The following is a 15,297-nucleotide window of genomic DNA, read 5'->3' on the forward strand; positions in this document are numbered from 1 at the left end:
TAGAGTTTTCCGGCGAAGACTCTACTTCAACCTCACCACCGCCGAAGATTCTGCTTTAGAATTAGAGTTTCCTGGCGAAGAATTACTGGTGCCTCTTCAACCTCACCACCGCCGCTGAGCAACGTGAATTTTCTTGAACTCCGTCAAGCCTCCTAGGATCTCAAATTCAAGTTGCACAAACTTTGGATATCAATGAAAAACTTCGTCGCATGCTACAATTCCAAGAAAAACTACTTTATAAGCAATGAAAGTTACAATCTTTATCTATTTAGAAGTTTCAAAACGAGTGAATTCTATTTTTTTTAAATAGAAGCTAAAAGAGCCAGAATATAATTTAATATAAATTGCAAATAATAGGTTTTTTGAAGTGCATGTGAGGGTATTATGGTAACAAGAACAATGGCGTTTCGAGTCAGAATCGCGGCCCTCTCGACGAGACGACATTAGGGTTGTTCTTGAACGAAGACGACGGAGTTTGGGGCTGAGCAACTTGAATTTTCTGTTAATATATTTCAATGTATCTCGCTGTATTTCCATATATTTCATTATATTCATTGTCTTTTTTTTTATTGTATTTCAATGTATCTCGTTGTATTCTATGTATTTCATTGTATTCACTATCTCGTTGTATTCAATGAATGTATTCATGTATTTTTTTAATTAATATAATTTATGTATTCAGATGTATATATGTATTCAAATTGCTCTGTTTTTGTTGTATTTATCAGCTAGGAAAAATATTCAGCATATTTTCTCTGAAGATTGCTATATTTTTGGGATGTTTTTCGGTTGAGAATCTGTTTTATAACTAGAATTACAAATTTCGTGTGTTATAATTGAGTTTGTTGAGTTATATTAGGAGTCTATTATGTTAATTGGTTCATTTTACATTTAAAAACAGTTGAATAGACCATGAATTGCGCTATTTATATTACTATATTCACAAATACGTATCGTGAATATGGTCGAATACAATAATTTGTCTAGCTGTAATCCCTTATTTCACACCGCGAATACAATCAAATACAAAAATCTGTCCAGTTGTAATCCCTTGTTTCACGCCTAGAAATGCTACTGTATTCATGAATACAATAGCTTAAATACATCGCATACACTCTAAAAACCTGAAAACATAGCTATAAGAAGTAATATAGTAAATGGTAGCTACAACTAGCTAATAACCACTAAAATATAGTGGTTTCTGAAAGTTTCTCTTTTCCAAACCTGTTTTCAAATATCTGTTTGTTTATAGATTTTAACCATTTTTTGGCAAACTCTGAAAACAAAATCTTCAAATCCTAAAAACAGCTCTAGAGTAGATTTTAAAATTTTTTTACTCACAAAACTTCAAATTCTTTCAAGTAAAATACATGTCCAAACATAATTTTAACTTTTAAAAACTATTTTTGCAGCATAGCTTCAAAAAAAAAAATTTCAAGTTTCAACCAAATTTATATCCAAGCACCAGCTCAATTTCAATCCTTTCTCAATCATAATGGCCAATTTTCCATTTAATTCCCAACAACATTTGGCAGGACACTTCCCGTCGAAAGGTAGTAATTCACATACCTATACCGAATTAGAGGCAAATTATGAATGTAATTATATTGTTATATGTATACATTTTAATTGTTTTGTAGCAAATTGGCTATTGCGTTCATGAGTTGAATTGATAATTATTTTTGGATGAACAAGAATTTAATGAGGGCCCAACTTAATATGGATCCGGCCCGTCAACTTATAAAGTTGGTAGAGTTGATTTCTCTTTTCGATTGATAATACTCTCCCGAGTCTCGTCCTTACCCGTCCAAATCCAAAACCCTAAACCTCCCTCACCCTACCTCGTCTGCAAACTTGCTCCTCTCCGGCGAATAAAGTAACCTCTATCTCTGTTTTGTTACTAAGTTTTTCTGATAGAATACGCATTATATGTGAGCATTGGCTACTTGTGCTTTGTTGTTTTTGCTATTTAATTTTCACTCGTGCTTTGTTTCCTGTATGTAATCAAATGTTATAGACACGTCTGTCAATTTAATCAGAGGACTTGAAATATTTATTGTAACGTTTCAAATTTTGATTTTAGTGGAATGAAGTTCATAAAATTCAATTCATTTTCCAATCATTCCATTCAGACCTACGATTCCAGTGTTACCATCTTTTTTTTCCAACTTTACCATTTGTTATGATTTGAAGAATTTGAGGTTAACTATATTCAACTGCTAAATTGAGTTAAAGTCTGTTTGAGAAGTTGGATTGTCCAATATATCTAATAGTAAATGATTTGTCTAACTTTGCTCATTGTTTGTCTCAGAGATAGAATAGCTAACAATGGCTGAGGAGGTGCCACGGCCTTTAAATTATATACCAGAAGTGATTCTAAAGAAGAGGAAGAACAATGAAGAGTGGGCAATCAGAAGAAAGCTCCAGCTAGAGCAGAAAGTCAAGAGACTTAAATCTGATAATTTTGTTATCAAGAAGCCTGAGCAGTTCATTCGAGAGTATAGGGATAAGGTATTTATATCTATGAATTAATTGTTTAAATTGCATCCTTTGTTTAGAATTTGAGCCTTTTCCCTTTATCTTATGCTGGCTGTAAGACTTGTATTTGCCCATGTCCCATTTTGTTTTTGTTTTTACTTTTATTTGTTTGTGACATATTGCATTTATTTCATGAAGCAATTGTTCAATCTTTCCATTTTTTCTCTTGGCTTCAGCATTTTATTTTCGTTTTGAGTCTCTTTACCAGTTATAGAATCTGTAATCAGGAATTTGGTGGTGCAGTGGCAGTGACCTTTGTTAAGGATTGATGTATTTATGGTCTGATACTTACTTTGGTTCACTTATCTCTTAGTTTGGTGGCCCTAAACAAAATGATCTCCAATTTCCTTTATACTCATTTGCTAGTAACCTGCATCTTTTTGTCCTTCTTGGATATGAAAATCTTTTTTTGGGGGTCAAAAATTCCTGGATGTGAAAGTCATTGTGGCCAAAAACATCTCAGTAGCATTCTCTAGGGTCTCTAAAAATTTAGACTTACAACCAATAGCCATAACACAGAGATAGTGATGTTCTAACTTCCGAGGAAGGAACAAGACAGTATAGTGCAATAATTAGAAGTAAGAGGGTAAAAGACCTTCTGAAGCAGTACAGACAACAATGTGTTAAGGGGAGATAACAGTTTTAAATTTTCAAATTTGGGGGGGGCCAGGACTGCAACTATTTATTATGGGTGGCACCAACACTCTGGAACTACATCTGGCCTATACAATCACAAGATAATATTGTAACCGTAATCACTTTGAATACTTATCAACAAGCGCCTTCGCATTCTCTGGTGCAAAGAATCTTGCCTGTGACATCATCCCCCATGTTAGAAGATAATTGATAATCTAAGTGTTAATGGGAAATCCTTAAAAAATTTCAAAAGCAAATTGCAGGTGCATAAATTTGGATTAAGAGATAAAATTTAACAAGTTTGCAGTTAACAGAAAGTGTTATATTATCATTTGAATATTTTAAACTACACTAATATGCGAGGTTAACTAATGAATTTCCAGGTTTTTTTCCAGAAGATAACAGACTGTAGTTCTCCCTGTCTGTGCCTGAACTGAAAGCTAGTGGAACCTACTCTTGATAGTGAATAATGATAATCAAAATGGAATTGGCATGCTATATTGATTTACCTATTGAGCCTAAGATGTCCATTACCCTTGCATCCTGTGGCTCTTGTATATTTGCTTAATGTTAGATTGCCTTTGGAAGTTGTCATGTTAGTCTTCCTTTTCACGTCACTTGCTCTTTCTTCTGCTACAGCCATTAGTGGAGCTTGCCTACAGTTGGCTTTTTATCTACCTTTTCTGAGGGATCAACTTGCAGTAATCTGATTTATAAATTGTGGTGTATTGTTTGTCCAACATTCTTCTCAACCGAGCTGTTGTATATATATTTAGGAGATGGATCTTGTCCAAATGAAACAAAGGGGTAAGAAAAGATCCAGACGAGCATTGGTCACATCTGATTCCAATCTCCTTTATGTCATACGCATTGGAGGGTGGGTTCGTGGTTTTCCAATCATACTTTTACTTCTTGGCTAAGGTAACTTGGATCCTAAGATTTTGTGATTCACTTCAGGAAAAGTGATATGCACCCAAGAACAAGAAAGCTTTTGTACTCCTTGAGGCTGCGGAAAATCTTCAGTGGTGTTTTTGTGAAGGCAGATGCAAGAATATTGGAAATTCTGCTAAAGGTGGAGCCTTATGTCACATATGGGTAGGTTGAACTAACCTTTTTGCTAGTTTGCTACACGACATTTAATGAACTTTCATTACTGGATATCCCCAAAGTACTCAACCTCAAATTAGTAAATAGGCATTATGCTTGCTGGAGAGGGGGTGACTGCTCTTTTTTATTTTACTGGTTCTTAGATCTGCCAAAGGGACCTTAATTTGAATATTTAATTGGTCTTGGACTTTCTCATTTTTATTTTTTCCTATTAAGGAGAGCAATATTCTTGTTATGCCAAAATCTGTGTTTGCTTCGTCTTTGATAGTTAAATTACTGTATGTCAAAAAGAGGAAAATGAGACCCTTAATTAAGTCTATATAATCCCGGGTATATTTAATCATACAACCACTTCAATTTCAGCTATCCCTAAATGAATATCCATCTACCGTTCCACCAGTTTGAAGACAATGCCACTTAAAGAAGAAAGTTTTAGCATGTACCATATGATGACACCAGAAGCTTAATTTTGTAAAAAAATTATGGGACACCAGGATAACATAGGTCTACTTTTACAGCTATTGGTCACTATCTCTACTTAGAAACATGCCTGATCTTGGTAGAACATTAAATTGCAGTTTTTTATTCCTTAGGCAGGAAATTTTAAGTATTTAACCATGTAAAACAAAACAGCTTTTGCAGTTCCATGTATTTCTCTTCTTTCATAAACTACGAGGCTGTAGAATATTTCTAATTTTATTTTGTTCATGCTTTTGAAGATACCCAAATCTCAAGAGCATCAAGGATCTTATTTACAAAAAAGGTGCTGGAAAAATTGACAACGAGAGAGTGCCTTTAACCAGTAACGAAGTTGTTGAACAGGTACCATGAGGTGCTGCTTTTCTCTTTTATAATAGTTTGTGGGCTGCCTGTGTAGTAACTATTTATTGTTTGCAGGGATTGGGTCAATATGGTATTATATGCTTAGAAGACCTTGTGAATGAGATTGCCAATGTTGGTCCCCATTTCAAAGAAGTCACTAGTTTTTTGTGTCCCTTTGCTCTCAACAAGCCAGAAAAGGCATTGCAGGGTAAGAAAAAACGATTTGTGGACGGTGGTGATTCAGGCAATCGTGAGGGTGAAATCAATGAGTTGATCAGCAAGATGAATTAGCATATTCAAGGGGTCTATTTGTTGGGTGTATTAGTGTTGTGATAACGTCATTGGATAATGTAGCACTTAAAACTTTCTCGTATGATGGCAGAAGAATTGTAGCTATGATGCCAAAAATGATATTCTTTTTCTCCGTCCATTGATCCCAATAGCCTTTCCGTGGGTTGTTTCTTATTTTGAGCCTTGAAGCTGAACCCATTTAATTTGTAGTCCAACCTTTTTGTGTTTACCTATTTTTTCTGTCATCAGTTACCACTAGATTCTATGCAATGGCTGTAGGACTAATCCTGTAGTAGAGAAAAGATGAAAAAAGAACAAACGGGCTACGGTTAGCCACCAGAGTTAGATGCATATTACGTACTGGTGCTGTAGAATACAGATCTCCATTTCCCTATAGTTTTGCAGCTTGGAAGTGAGCTGGTGACGGTCAGGTCCATTAATTACGAAGAAAAGAAAGTTTTTACTTTGAATATTTATTCTACCTTTTAACATAGACCGATAGTCAATTCCAAGTGATTCAGAAGTGAAGTTCAATTACTTCTTCCTAGTTTAAACTTCATTTGATTTGATGCAGAAGCATTTTTCTTTTTGTGGCAGGATAGAAAAAACATGATAGACAGAAAGAAAATTAATGTACAGTAGTGTATTTTAACTGAAGATCCAATGACGTGACTCTTCTAAACCTTCCTTCTCCATTTTTGTTGGGGCAATTGCTTAGAAATTCCCTGAAAGGTGGTTTTCTCCCATCCCCCAATCAATTTCTTCTCTATATATCTTTTAAAAAAAGAATGGAGGACGGAGATGATTGGATAGCCCGTGATAAGCTTTACCACGTCCTCTTCTGCTTCTTCATTGCTATCATTACCTCCTTTCTCGCGGAAAGAGCTCGTTACCCTTTCATCCGCCGGCGGAGCATCTGGGTCGGATCCATTGTCTCACTCGCTGCCGGCGCCGCTAAGGAGGTGGCCGACGAATTAGGTTATTTCAGGTCAGCAGGCGCATCTACCAAGGACGCTGTTGCCGACGTCTTTGGTACTCTTACCGCTTTTCTCGCTCTTTCTCTCTACAAATCATCCTTCTTTCACCGCAGTCCCGATCAATCCGTTCAGGCTAAGGCACTACAGATGGTGTAATCGGTTACTTAATTTAAATCCATCAGCTGATTCGGTACTTCACGATCCTCAATTTCTTTGTTTAACCTCCATCATCATATAAATGTTCTCAAATTTTGAGCTGGAAATAGTTTTGGGTTTTTATTATTTTCGAGGAAAAACTAGTGTAGACTAATCGACTATAATATGAGGGTTCCAATGCAAACAATGTAGAGTTATTAACCTATTTACTCATGAAAAAGTGTTTCATATAAAGTTTACTACCACATTAAGGCATAGAAATGAATGAATCTTAACGTTAATACAGCCTAGCGCAGATTAATCGAGTATATTATACGCATATCACCCTTTAGTAGAATAGTTATTGTTATTACACTTATTAGGACTTTGGATCTTTTTTATGCCTGCATTGAATAGCCAAGTGTACCAAGGAAAGCATATTTTCATTTTCTTTGTTTCTGTCAATATAGTACCTCTTAGAGAAAACAGTCGAATTTGCATTTCACATTGATTTAGTATTCAAGTGACATAGCAAGAACATCGTCTTTCTTTTGTGGATGGTCAAGATATTTGTCAATTAAAATTGGAAGTTATTGAATATGTGAAGATCTTAGCGGAATAAGATTGGACAAATTTGTTTGTCAGACTCCAACTTATAATCAGCTTTGTCTTAGCTAGCTGCATATCGCCTTGCTATATCCAGTAATTTCAGAGATCACAGAGGTAAATGAGCGACACTGAATCATGTTTGGGATAAAAAATTAGTATTGGCAGTGCACAAAAAGAGGTGACAGTTTCATATCAGGTTGAGCTCAATACATATATAGTTATATTCACAATGGAGTACTCCATATGGCAGTACTTTATGGAGGAGCAAGAGTTCCTTTTTCTGATACTCAAGCATTTACTTTTCTAGTTAGAGACCAAGGTCTTGGGGCTAACGTGGGATCCGCTCAAGGACCTATGGGTTTAGGTAAATATATGATTAACATTTCTGCAATTCTCAGTCTGTTCTGGTGCAATTTAACCGGCTTTCTAACACAATGGATGAAATTAGCCTGCTCAGTGAAATAGTATAGGAAATGGAGCATGAAATAAGACTAGTATCTCAGCTGCACTTCATACCCCTTCAAAATTTCAGAGCGATGTAGAAAAACAAAAAGAAGTCCTACTTCCTGTAGCACTAGTTCTGTGAAAACACATGTTACATAGAAGTCTCTTCTACAATCCAGTAAAAACCTCACCAATAGTACACATTGCATAAGTTTGCCAATATTAGTTCTCTTCTCAAACTTGGGCTTTAATCATTTCCTTCCTTCCCTCTCTCCGTTATTGTATCTTGCTAAAAATCTGTTCCTTGATAAGTTATACTCCTATCTTGCTAAAATCTGTACATTTGGAGAGAGTGGAAAGAGTTTGTTTTATTCAGCTCACCCTTGCCTTCCAGATGCAATATGGTACAGAAGTTTTTACATTCATAAAACTGCACATTTTCTACTAAAGTATGTGACTATCATGGTCTGATGGTATTACTGATGAAATCACCTTCTGAAACTATGTTCCACTGAAGGCTTCCCGTGATTGTTGTCATCTTCATTTGGCAGTTTGACTGCAGAGTAAATACCTGCCCCAGCAAGAGCGCCAAGAATCGGAGCAGTCAGGTAGATCCAAATGGCTTTATAGTTTCCTGCTGCTACTGCTGGTCCCAGCGTTCTCACTGGATTCATTGAAGCCCCAGTTGTCTCCCTAAAACACAAGAAATAAAAAATTTGAGGAAGGCCGTTGAATAGGCTAGTAATTTATTGCACAAGCTATGTCCAACCTGAAGTGATTTCCTGTGGAATTAGGCTGTCATTACTTTATTGTTCATCTATGTATACTGGTTCATTTGTCTCATTTTATGTCACATCAAACTTTAATTTGAGAAAGCTGTAAAAGATGGTGTTAAACATTTGGAGATACGTCAAAGTGCGAAAAAGTATTAATACATATTTATGGATGGAGGGATTATTTTATTCAAGAAAGCTGTCAACTTTGTGTTCTAAAGTAATCTCCAAAGCTTCAACTTAGTCGGACAAAGAATTCAGACACGTAGATAGCACATCTGTACATGATTTTCGTTCAGCTTTTCGCATCATCATGGAAAGCACTTAATAGAAATAAAGGCTACTAGATCAAGTTGTACTACAAGATCTATCAAAACTATTATAGGAGCAGCAAAACCTTAACGAACATTCTAAGATGCATAAATGAACACCACATGGCTAAAAGCTTAAACAGCAAGATTTGCAGATTACCCAGCTATTAGAATGTTGAGCATGACGGTGGCTCCTACTGCTATTCCTGCAAGCTCTCCCACCTGTAGTTTGCCAAGAAAAGATGACCTCTAACTCAGGAAACTCGGAATAAATTTATTTGGCCTGTTGTTAGTTTACTACTAGTACTACCATTTAATAAAATGATTGTTTATAGTTTGTACATAGAGATTTGAGTTGTCAGTTGGCAAGTTTTACTACCATTAATATATGCAAAAGAAGGGCAGCCCGGTCCCGCTATGTGCGGGTCTGGGAAGGGCTGGACCACAAGTGTCTCATGATGCAGTCTTATACTACATTTCTGCAAAAGGTTGTTATTACGGTTCAAACCCGTAACCTCCTGGTACAACTTACCGTCAAGCTCCCTTCGCCATTAATTTATGCAAGTGAATGTAAAAACAAACCACAACGAATTTAATAAGGGTCTAGACCGAAATTATTATGGGGATCTGTGAAGTTTGTCCAATTGACAATTAGCCAAGTAGGAGGAGAGAGAGCAGAGAATAAATGCTTACAGCTCTAGTGTCGGTGGCCACGGCAGTGATAACAAACATGAGGTTAAAGCTGATGATGAATTCCAAAGCAAAAGCTTGAAGGTAACTACCAGACGGAACAGTGACTCCACCACCCATTATTGGGTGCAAAACTACCTTGAGTGTGAATGCAGCACAAAATGATGCTATAATTTGTGCTCCAATGTACACAGGAACCTGTCAAAAAAAAGATTAACACACTTAACAACATAAACAAGAGCCAGAAACTAAGTGGTTAGCGAGTGTTTATAAGTCATACATTTTTCCATGGGAAATGCTTGAGAGCAGCAAAAGCAATGGTCACAGCTGGGTTGAGATGAGCTCCAGAGATGTGGCCAGTTGACAGAATGACAATCATTACAGCTAGACCACTGGAGGCTGCCAATCCAATTAAGGTTTCAGAGCCTTGTGTCTTTTGGTTCACAATTGCTGTGGCTGTCCCTGCAAAGATCAATATCATAGTACCTATGAACTCTGCTCCCACCTGATAAAAAACACACAAAAGAAACAAGTTAGTTTTTCTTGATATCATTATCACTTGCATTTGCTTATTCTGTTTTCTCACCTTTCTGGCTAGTGAGACAGGAGGAGGAGGTAACGCGCATGAAACAGGCGGCAAGCTTCCTTCTTCTGAAGCCCATGCTTCCACACTGAAGCATTTTAAGCTCTTGAGGAGTGAGTTTCTGCCATTGCTGTTTCTTTCATGTTTGAAACCACCAAAAAGAGGAGCACCAGGAGTTCCTGGAGTTGCTGGTGTTGAAGGGGCTGACGTTCCATCTTCAGCATCCATACCTATAGCTCAAAGATAAAACTATGATATTATAGGAAAAAGAATTAATGAACAGCGAGATAAACTTGAGTTCACTGTCCTGTGTCCTTATGACAGTATGACTCCAATGAATACCATTTATAGTACTGATTAATTGCATCAGCCAATTAAGAATGTTTGACTTGGGAGAATCCCAAGAGTGAGAAAAAAAAGTTAGTGGATGGAATTGAAAGACTGAAAAAGGAAAGTGGGATTCGGAAGTGGAAAGTGGGACACAAACCAAAAACCTTAGCATTTGGAATTTAAATGAAGCATTGAACTCTAGACATCAGCCATGTGGTTCCTGTCCCGGGCCACTAGATCTTGTTATTTAATTAACACACAAAGATCATGGAGCTGACCATTTTGCACCAGGTATTTTAGTTGTCCATGCCACCATATTTGCTTCCCAAATGAAACAATAAACAGGAGGGAAAGAATCATGGTATGGTAGGTGAATGAATTGCTTGGAAGTGGGCAATAATCAATTTATAATTCATTTCCTTTAATAAAGTTGCCATTATTTGGATTATTGTCATGATTGTTAGGAGAAAAGAATAAGAAAAACCAACCCTTAATCAACCTTAGTCCACATCAAATGTAGCTGAGTACGTGGCTTGTTCTATCACCTTCCTTTAGACTTTCATTTTACTTGTATCACATCTACACGTAGGAGTGCCAAAATGGTTAAAAGAAAATAGTTAACTATCCATATTATTCACTAAAATATGACTTGGATAATGAACTTTTTAAAAATAGGTCAAATATGAATAAGAATCATATTATCCATTTAGAAAATGGATAATCAATGAGTAACCAATGAGTCTAACTTTTACATTTGTAAAGCCTCAAATTGGAGGTTCCTTAAGTTAGGAAGACTAAGAATTCTTTCAAAGTAATCATATATTATCCGTTGGTTAATCCGTTTTTATCCGTATTAAATATGGATCGGATCGGATAATTGATCCATTTTTTTTATTATCCGTTTTCGACCCGAACCATATCTGACCCAACCCGCCCGTTTGCCCACTCCTAATCACATGTGACGAGGTCATGTTACTTAATTTTTTCACTTTAGGCGTCCTAATTTATCTTTGAGCGTACAAGTTATAATTCTAGGATTCATTAAGAATTCTAATGGGTCGTTTGGCCGGAGGTATTAGGAAATATAATGCAAGTATTAGCTCTGTGCATTGTTAATGCCTTATTTGGTACATTTTTTTAATGTGTATAACTAATGCTTGTATTAGTTATACATCATACTTGGTATTATCTTATGTATAAGTAATTAATGCATAGAGAACCATGACATTAGTGATAACAAGGCTATTAATGCATGCACTAGTATGAATAAAGACAAAGTTGTCCTTAAAGTCCCTTAAAGCTAGAGAATATGGAGGGCATTTTTGTAAACAACTATTTTTCTTAAAAATTATGCAATGCATTATAATTTTTAATACACCACACCAAACAGTAGATAAGAAATAATATCTGCATAACTAATGCTTGTATTACTAATCCATATATTATTAATCCTTGCATTACTAATATATCTTATTCCGCACTATTCTTGTACATCCTACCAAACGGCCCCTAAGTGTTTCACTTACCATTCCATATTTAGGGTTCTCTGCATTTCATGACCTTTAAATTTAAGGTAATTTATGTGTTTCTTAAGTCGAAAGTCTATAATAAATATTCTCTTTACCTTCTCAAAATAGGGACGAGATCTATGTATACACTATTCTTCCCAGACTCCACTTGTGAAACTTTCCTGGGTATAAGGTAAATAATGATGTTACTTGGAGGGCTGGAGGTTTCAAATTATTTGCCGATGACAACTTAAGGACGTGAGTGGAATGCATCCACGCACATGCAGGGTTTCATACTAAATATACTGCTTTTAGTAAAAACATTTACTGGAAACCAATACTAAAAGTACATAGGGAATCTTTTATAATGAATGTCAAAGCTTTTGGCAATCAATAACGACGTAGGCCTACTTTGATCGAATGTAATACAGTTTGTCCTTTTTGTTGTTCTCGTTTCTTCTCCTTCTCTTGTTTTTCTTTTTTCTTCGATTTTGGTGGCTCTCACTTCACTTTTCATTGCATCCACCATTTAAAGCGTGACCAAATGCAATCAAAAGGAATGTCCCTTCATTATTCATTTCATTTTTCCAAACATAATCATTAAGCAAAAGAAGATCAAGAAGGATCCATGATCTGTTAAATCAATGGTGATATATATTCGCACTTAGTTGATGAAAATATACTGCTTTTTGGCTTTCTTTTCTTTAAAAAATTTAGAGTAAGTTCTTTATTGTGCCTCATATATAATTGATGGGTGGAGTCATATACCGCTAGAGATAGAAATTTACAGCAATGGCGAAAGACATATGAGAAAAGATAGTACAAGTGAAAAACATTGAAAAGATTGGTAACTGATTCAAGAATGGTGTGGGAACAAATGCTTTTGTTTCATATCATCAATATGCATGTAACTCTCTAAACCTTGATATGTTCTTTTTCAAACTTAAAAGCAATAATGGCAACAATAGAATTTTTCTTCCAAGGGTCATTTCAGTGGCAAAAAGTTGCGAATTGGTACGGTATAGAATTTAGAGGTAGGAAATAGATCATAGACCTCCTTATTTTCTTCAGATATATATTGGTGGAATCTCCATGTCTTCCACTTTGGCTTTCTTATTGTACATGAAGCAGAAATGAAAACGTACAAATTCTTTAAAGTTTAATATTCAGCTCATGCATAAAAATTGACAAGGTTTGGGAATAGTTCTTCCAAATATTTCCTATAAGTTAAAAGATTTCGAAACATTCCATACTTAAGAGTCCTCGGGAGCTAGAATATTAGCTACGGGTTCGACTAAATAAATAGCTTTAGTCTAAACTCTATATTTATGTTAAAAAATTTGTTAAATATGTATAAAACTTAATTTAGAATTCAATTACTAGTTAACACCGGATATCCCTACTCTAGAATTTAGAACTTAATTATAAAAGTCAAATGTTTGGCTCCACCTCTAATTCTATGACATTTTTAAGTACTAATGTTCGTCGAATCGTCGGAGGTTTCAGATTTGGTGATGACAACTTGAGGTGGGTGGTTGGAAGCATCAACATGAAGGGCTTTGCACTAATTAATATGATTGCTTTTAGTAAAACATTAACTCAAAAACAATATTTAACGTGCATAATGCAGGGAATCTTTGTTAATGAATACTAATAAGTAAAGCTTTTCTGAATCAACAACTTAGTCTCACTGATCTGATGAAGTACTATAATACGGTTTGTCTTTTATTACTCCTTTTCTTTATCATTATTTCTTCTCTTTTTTAGTTCAATTGTTTGTGGTTCTCATTTCCCATTGCATCCACCATTTAAAGAGTGACAACTGCTATAGAAAAGAAAGCATTGGCATAATTCAATTTCCAGACATAATCATTAAACAAAAGAAGATCAGAATAATTGACTTTCGTATTAATTGTGATAATTAGCAATTAGTTGATCAGTGCAATTTTTTTGTTTTTGTTTTTAAGTTTAATGAGAAGGAATGTGTCATTTCTTTTGCTTCGTTTGGTAAAAAGAATATCTATACTCTTTTTCAGAATATATCTCCAAAAGCAGATGCTTTATTGCCACTCTCAAATAGTATAAGTCACTTGTTTGGAGCGAAGGCAAATTATGCTGGGATAAATTATATTGGGATTGATTATGTTGGAATTAATTAGTTTAGTATTATTTCTTATTGATTGTTCGGTATCTTGTACTATTTTTAGGATTGCCAATTTTAAAGTTTTATCCTTGGATATACCGAGAATGATTATGTTGGGATGTGACGACCCAAAGGGTCATCACTTGCTTTCAGTTGATTTCTGTGTCTCTGAGGCCTTGAAAACCTCATTAGAGTCGCCTTGATTTGCGTGCGCAGTCCGGACACGTAGCCGGAAAGCTTAAATATGAAACTCTGTGAAAAATGCTAAATTTGATGTTAAAATGAATAAATTTGACTTCGGTCAACACTTTGGGTAAACGGATCCGGATCCGTGATTCGACGGTCCCGGAGGGTCCATAGGAAAATAAATTTTCGACGGTCCCGGAGGATCCGTGATTCGATGGTCCCGGAGGATCCGTGATTCGACGGTCCCTGAGGATCCGTGATTCGACGGTCCCGGAGGATCCGTGATTCGACGGTCCCGAAGGGTCCGAGAAATAAATTTTTAAGTGAAATTGTTTAAGGAAATTTGAAATGAAAACTGATTAGAAAGCAATGGTATCAGGCCCGTATTTTGGTTCCGGCACCCGGTACAGCTCTTATATATGACTTGATTCATTCCTTTGAAATTTGGTTGAAAACGGACGTCGTTTGATGCGATCCGGACCTTAATTGAGAAATTTGATGTTTAAAAGAGTTTTGAGAAATATCATTGATCTCGAGGTTTAATTCGATGCTCGTGATGTTATTTTGGTAATTTGATTACACGAATATGTCCGTAGGATTTTTTGAGGCTTTGTGTAAACTTGTGTTGGAGTTTCAAGGGCTCGGGTGAGTTTCGAGTAGGTTCCGAGATGCCTTAGACTTAGAAAGTCAGGTGTTGCAGGTTCAGGAAGTTGCAGTCTCTGAACCCTCTAGTGCGGTCCGCGAAAAATCGTGTGCGACCGCTGAGGGGCCAGCGCAACCGCGGTCGCCTTTGCGTGGTCCGCGGTGGAGGCTGTGCGGCCGCAGTCGGCCTTGTGCGGTCCGCACAGGGTGCTGAGCTGCAGGTCTTCAGGTACTTAGTGTGGCCGCAGTTTATTTGATGCGGTCCGCACTGGAGGTCTGAGATGGGTATAAATAAACGGGAATTTCAGTTATTTTTCACTTTTCAAACCCCCTCCCCCCCAAAAAAAAACATAAAAGACGATTTTTCAAATAACCTTTCTTCTCCAAAACATTGGTAAGTGGTTTCTAACTCATTTTCTTCACTCCTTAATATCTTTTAATATGTTTTTAACTTCAAATCAAAGATTTTCATAGGAAAAATTGGGTGTTTTGGGTAGAACCTAGGTTTTTCTAAAATTTGGAATGTGGACCTCAATTTGAGGTCCGATTCAAAACAAGTTATATATTTGGAT

The 15,297-nt window shown here is 36.1% G+C and overlaps 2 protein-coding genes across 5 annotated transcripts; one reads left to right on the forward strand and one right to left on the reverse strand.

Annotated features, from left to right (window-relative positions):
• The first annotated feature begins 1,754 nt into the window (after nt 1-1,754).
• On the forward strand, nt 1,755-5,652 carry LOC107762110 (large ribosomal subunit protein uL30z). Of its 2 annotated transcripts, none has more exons than XM_016580436.2 (6): nt 1,755-1,876; nt 2,312-2,511; nt 3,951-4,051; nt 4,132-4,269; nt 5,001-5,103; nt 5,179-5,652. In XM_016580436.2, exons 2-6 carry the CDS (start codon nt 2,329-2,331, stop codon nt 5,392-5,394), a joined length of 741 nt encoding a protein of 246 aa, XP_016435922.1. In that variant the 5' UTR covers nt 1,755-1,876; nt 2,312-2,328; the 3' UTR covers nt 5,395-5,652. The 2 variants fall into 2 exon arrangements, with proteins under 2 accessions (XP_016435922.1, XP_075112718.1); XM_075256617.1 differs by having other exon boundaries at nt 1,797-1,931.
• A 1,937-nt stretch (nt 5,653-7,589) lies between these two features.
• LOC107762109 (aquaporin NIP6-1) lies at nt 7,590-10,626 on the reverse strand. Of its 3 annotated transcripts, none has more exons than XM_016580434.2 (6): nt 10,525-10,626; nt 9,920-10,146; nt 9,614-9,838; nt 9,337-9,531; nt 8,804-8,865; nt 7,590-8,252 (listed from the first exon to the last, which is right to left on the reverse strand). In XM_016580434.2, the coding sequence occupies exons 1-6, from the start codon at nt 10,604-10,606 to the stop codon at nt 8,048-8,050; spliced, it is 996 nt and encodes a 331-aa protein (XP_016435920.1). In that variant the 5' UTR covers nt 10,607-10,626; the 3' UTR covers nt 7,590-8,047. The 3 variants fall into 3 exon arrangements, with proteins under 3 accessions (XP_016435920.1, XP_016435921.1, XP_075112717.1); XM_016580435.2 differs by having other exon boundaries at nt 10,411-10,618; XM_075256616.1 differs by having other exon boundaries at nt 10,404-10,618.
• Between the last annotated feature and the right edge of the window lie 4,671 nt (nt 10,627-15,297).

The sequence above is a fragment of the Nicotiana tabacum genome, chromosome 6 (genome assembly GCF_000715075.1).
Source record: "Nicotiana tabacum cultivar K326 chromosome 6, ASM71507v2, whole genome shotgun sequence".
NCBI classification, from domain to species: Eukaryota; Viridiplantae; Streptophyta; class Magnoliopsida; order Solanales; family Solanaceae; genus Nicotiana; species Nicotiana tabacum.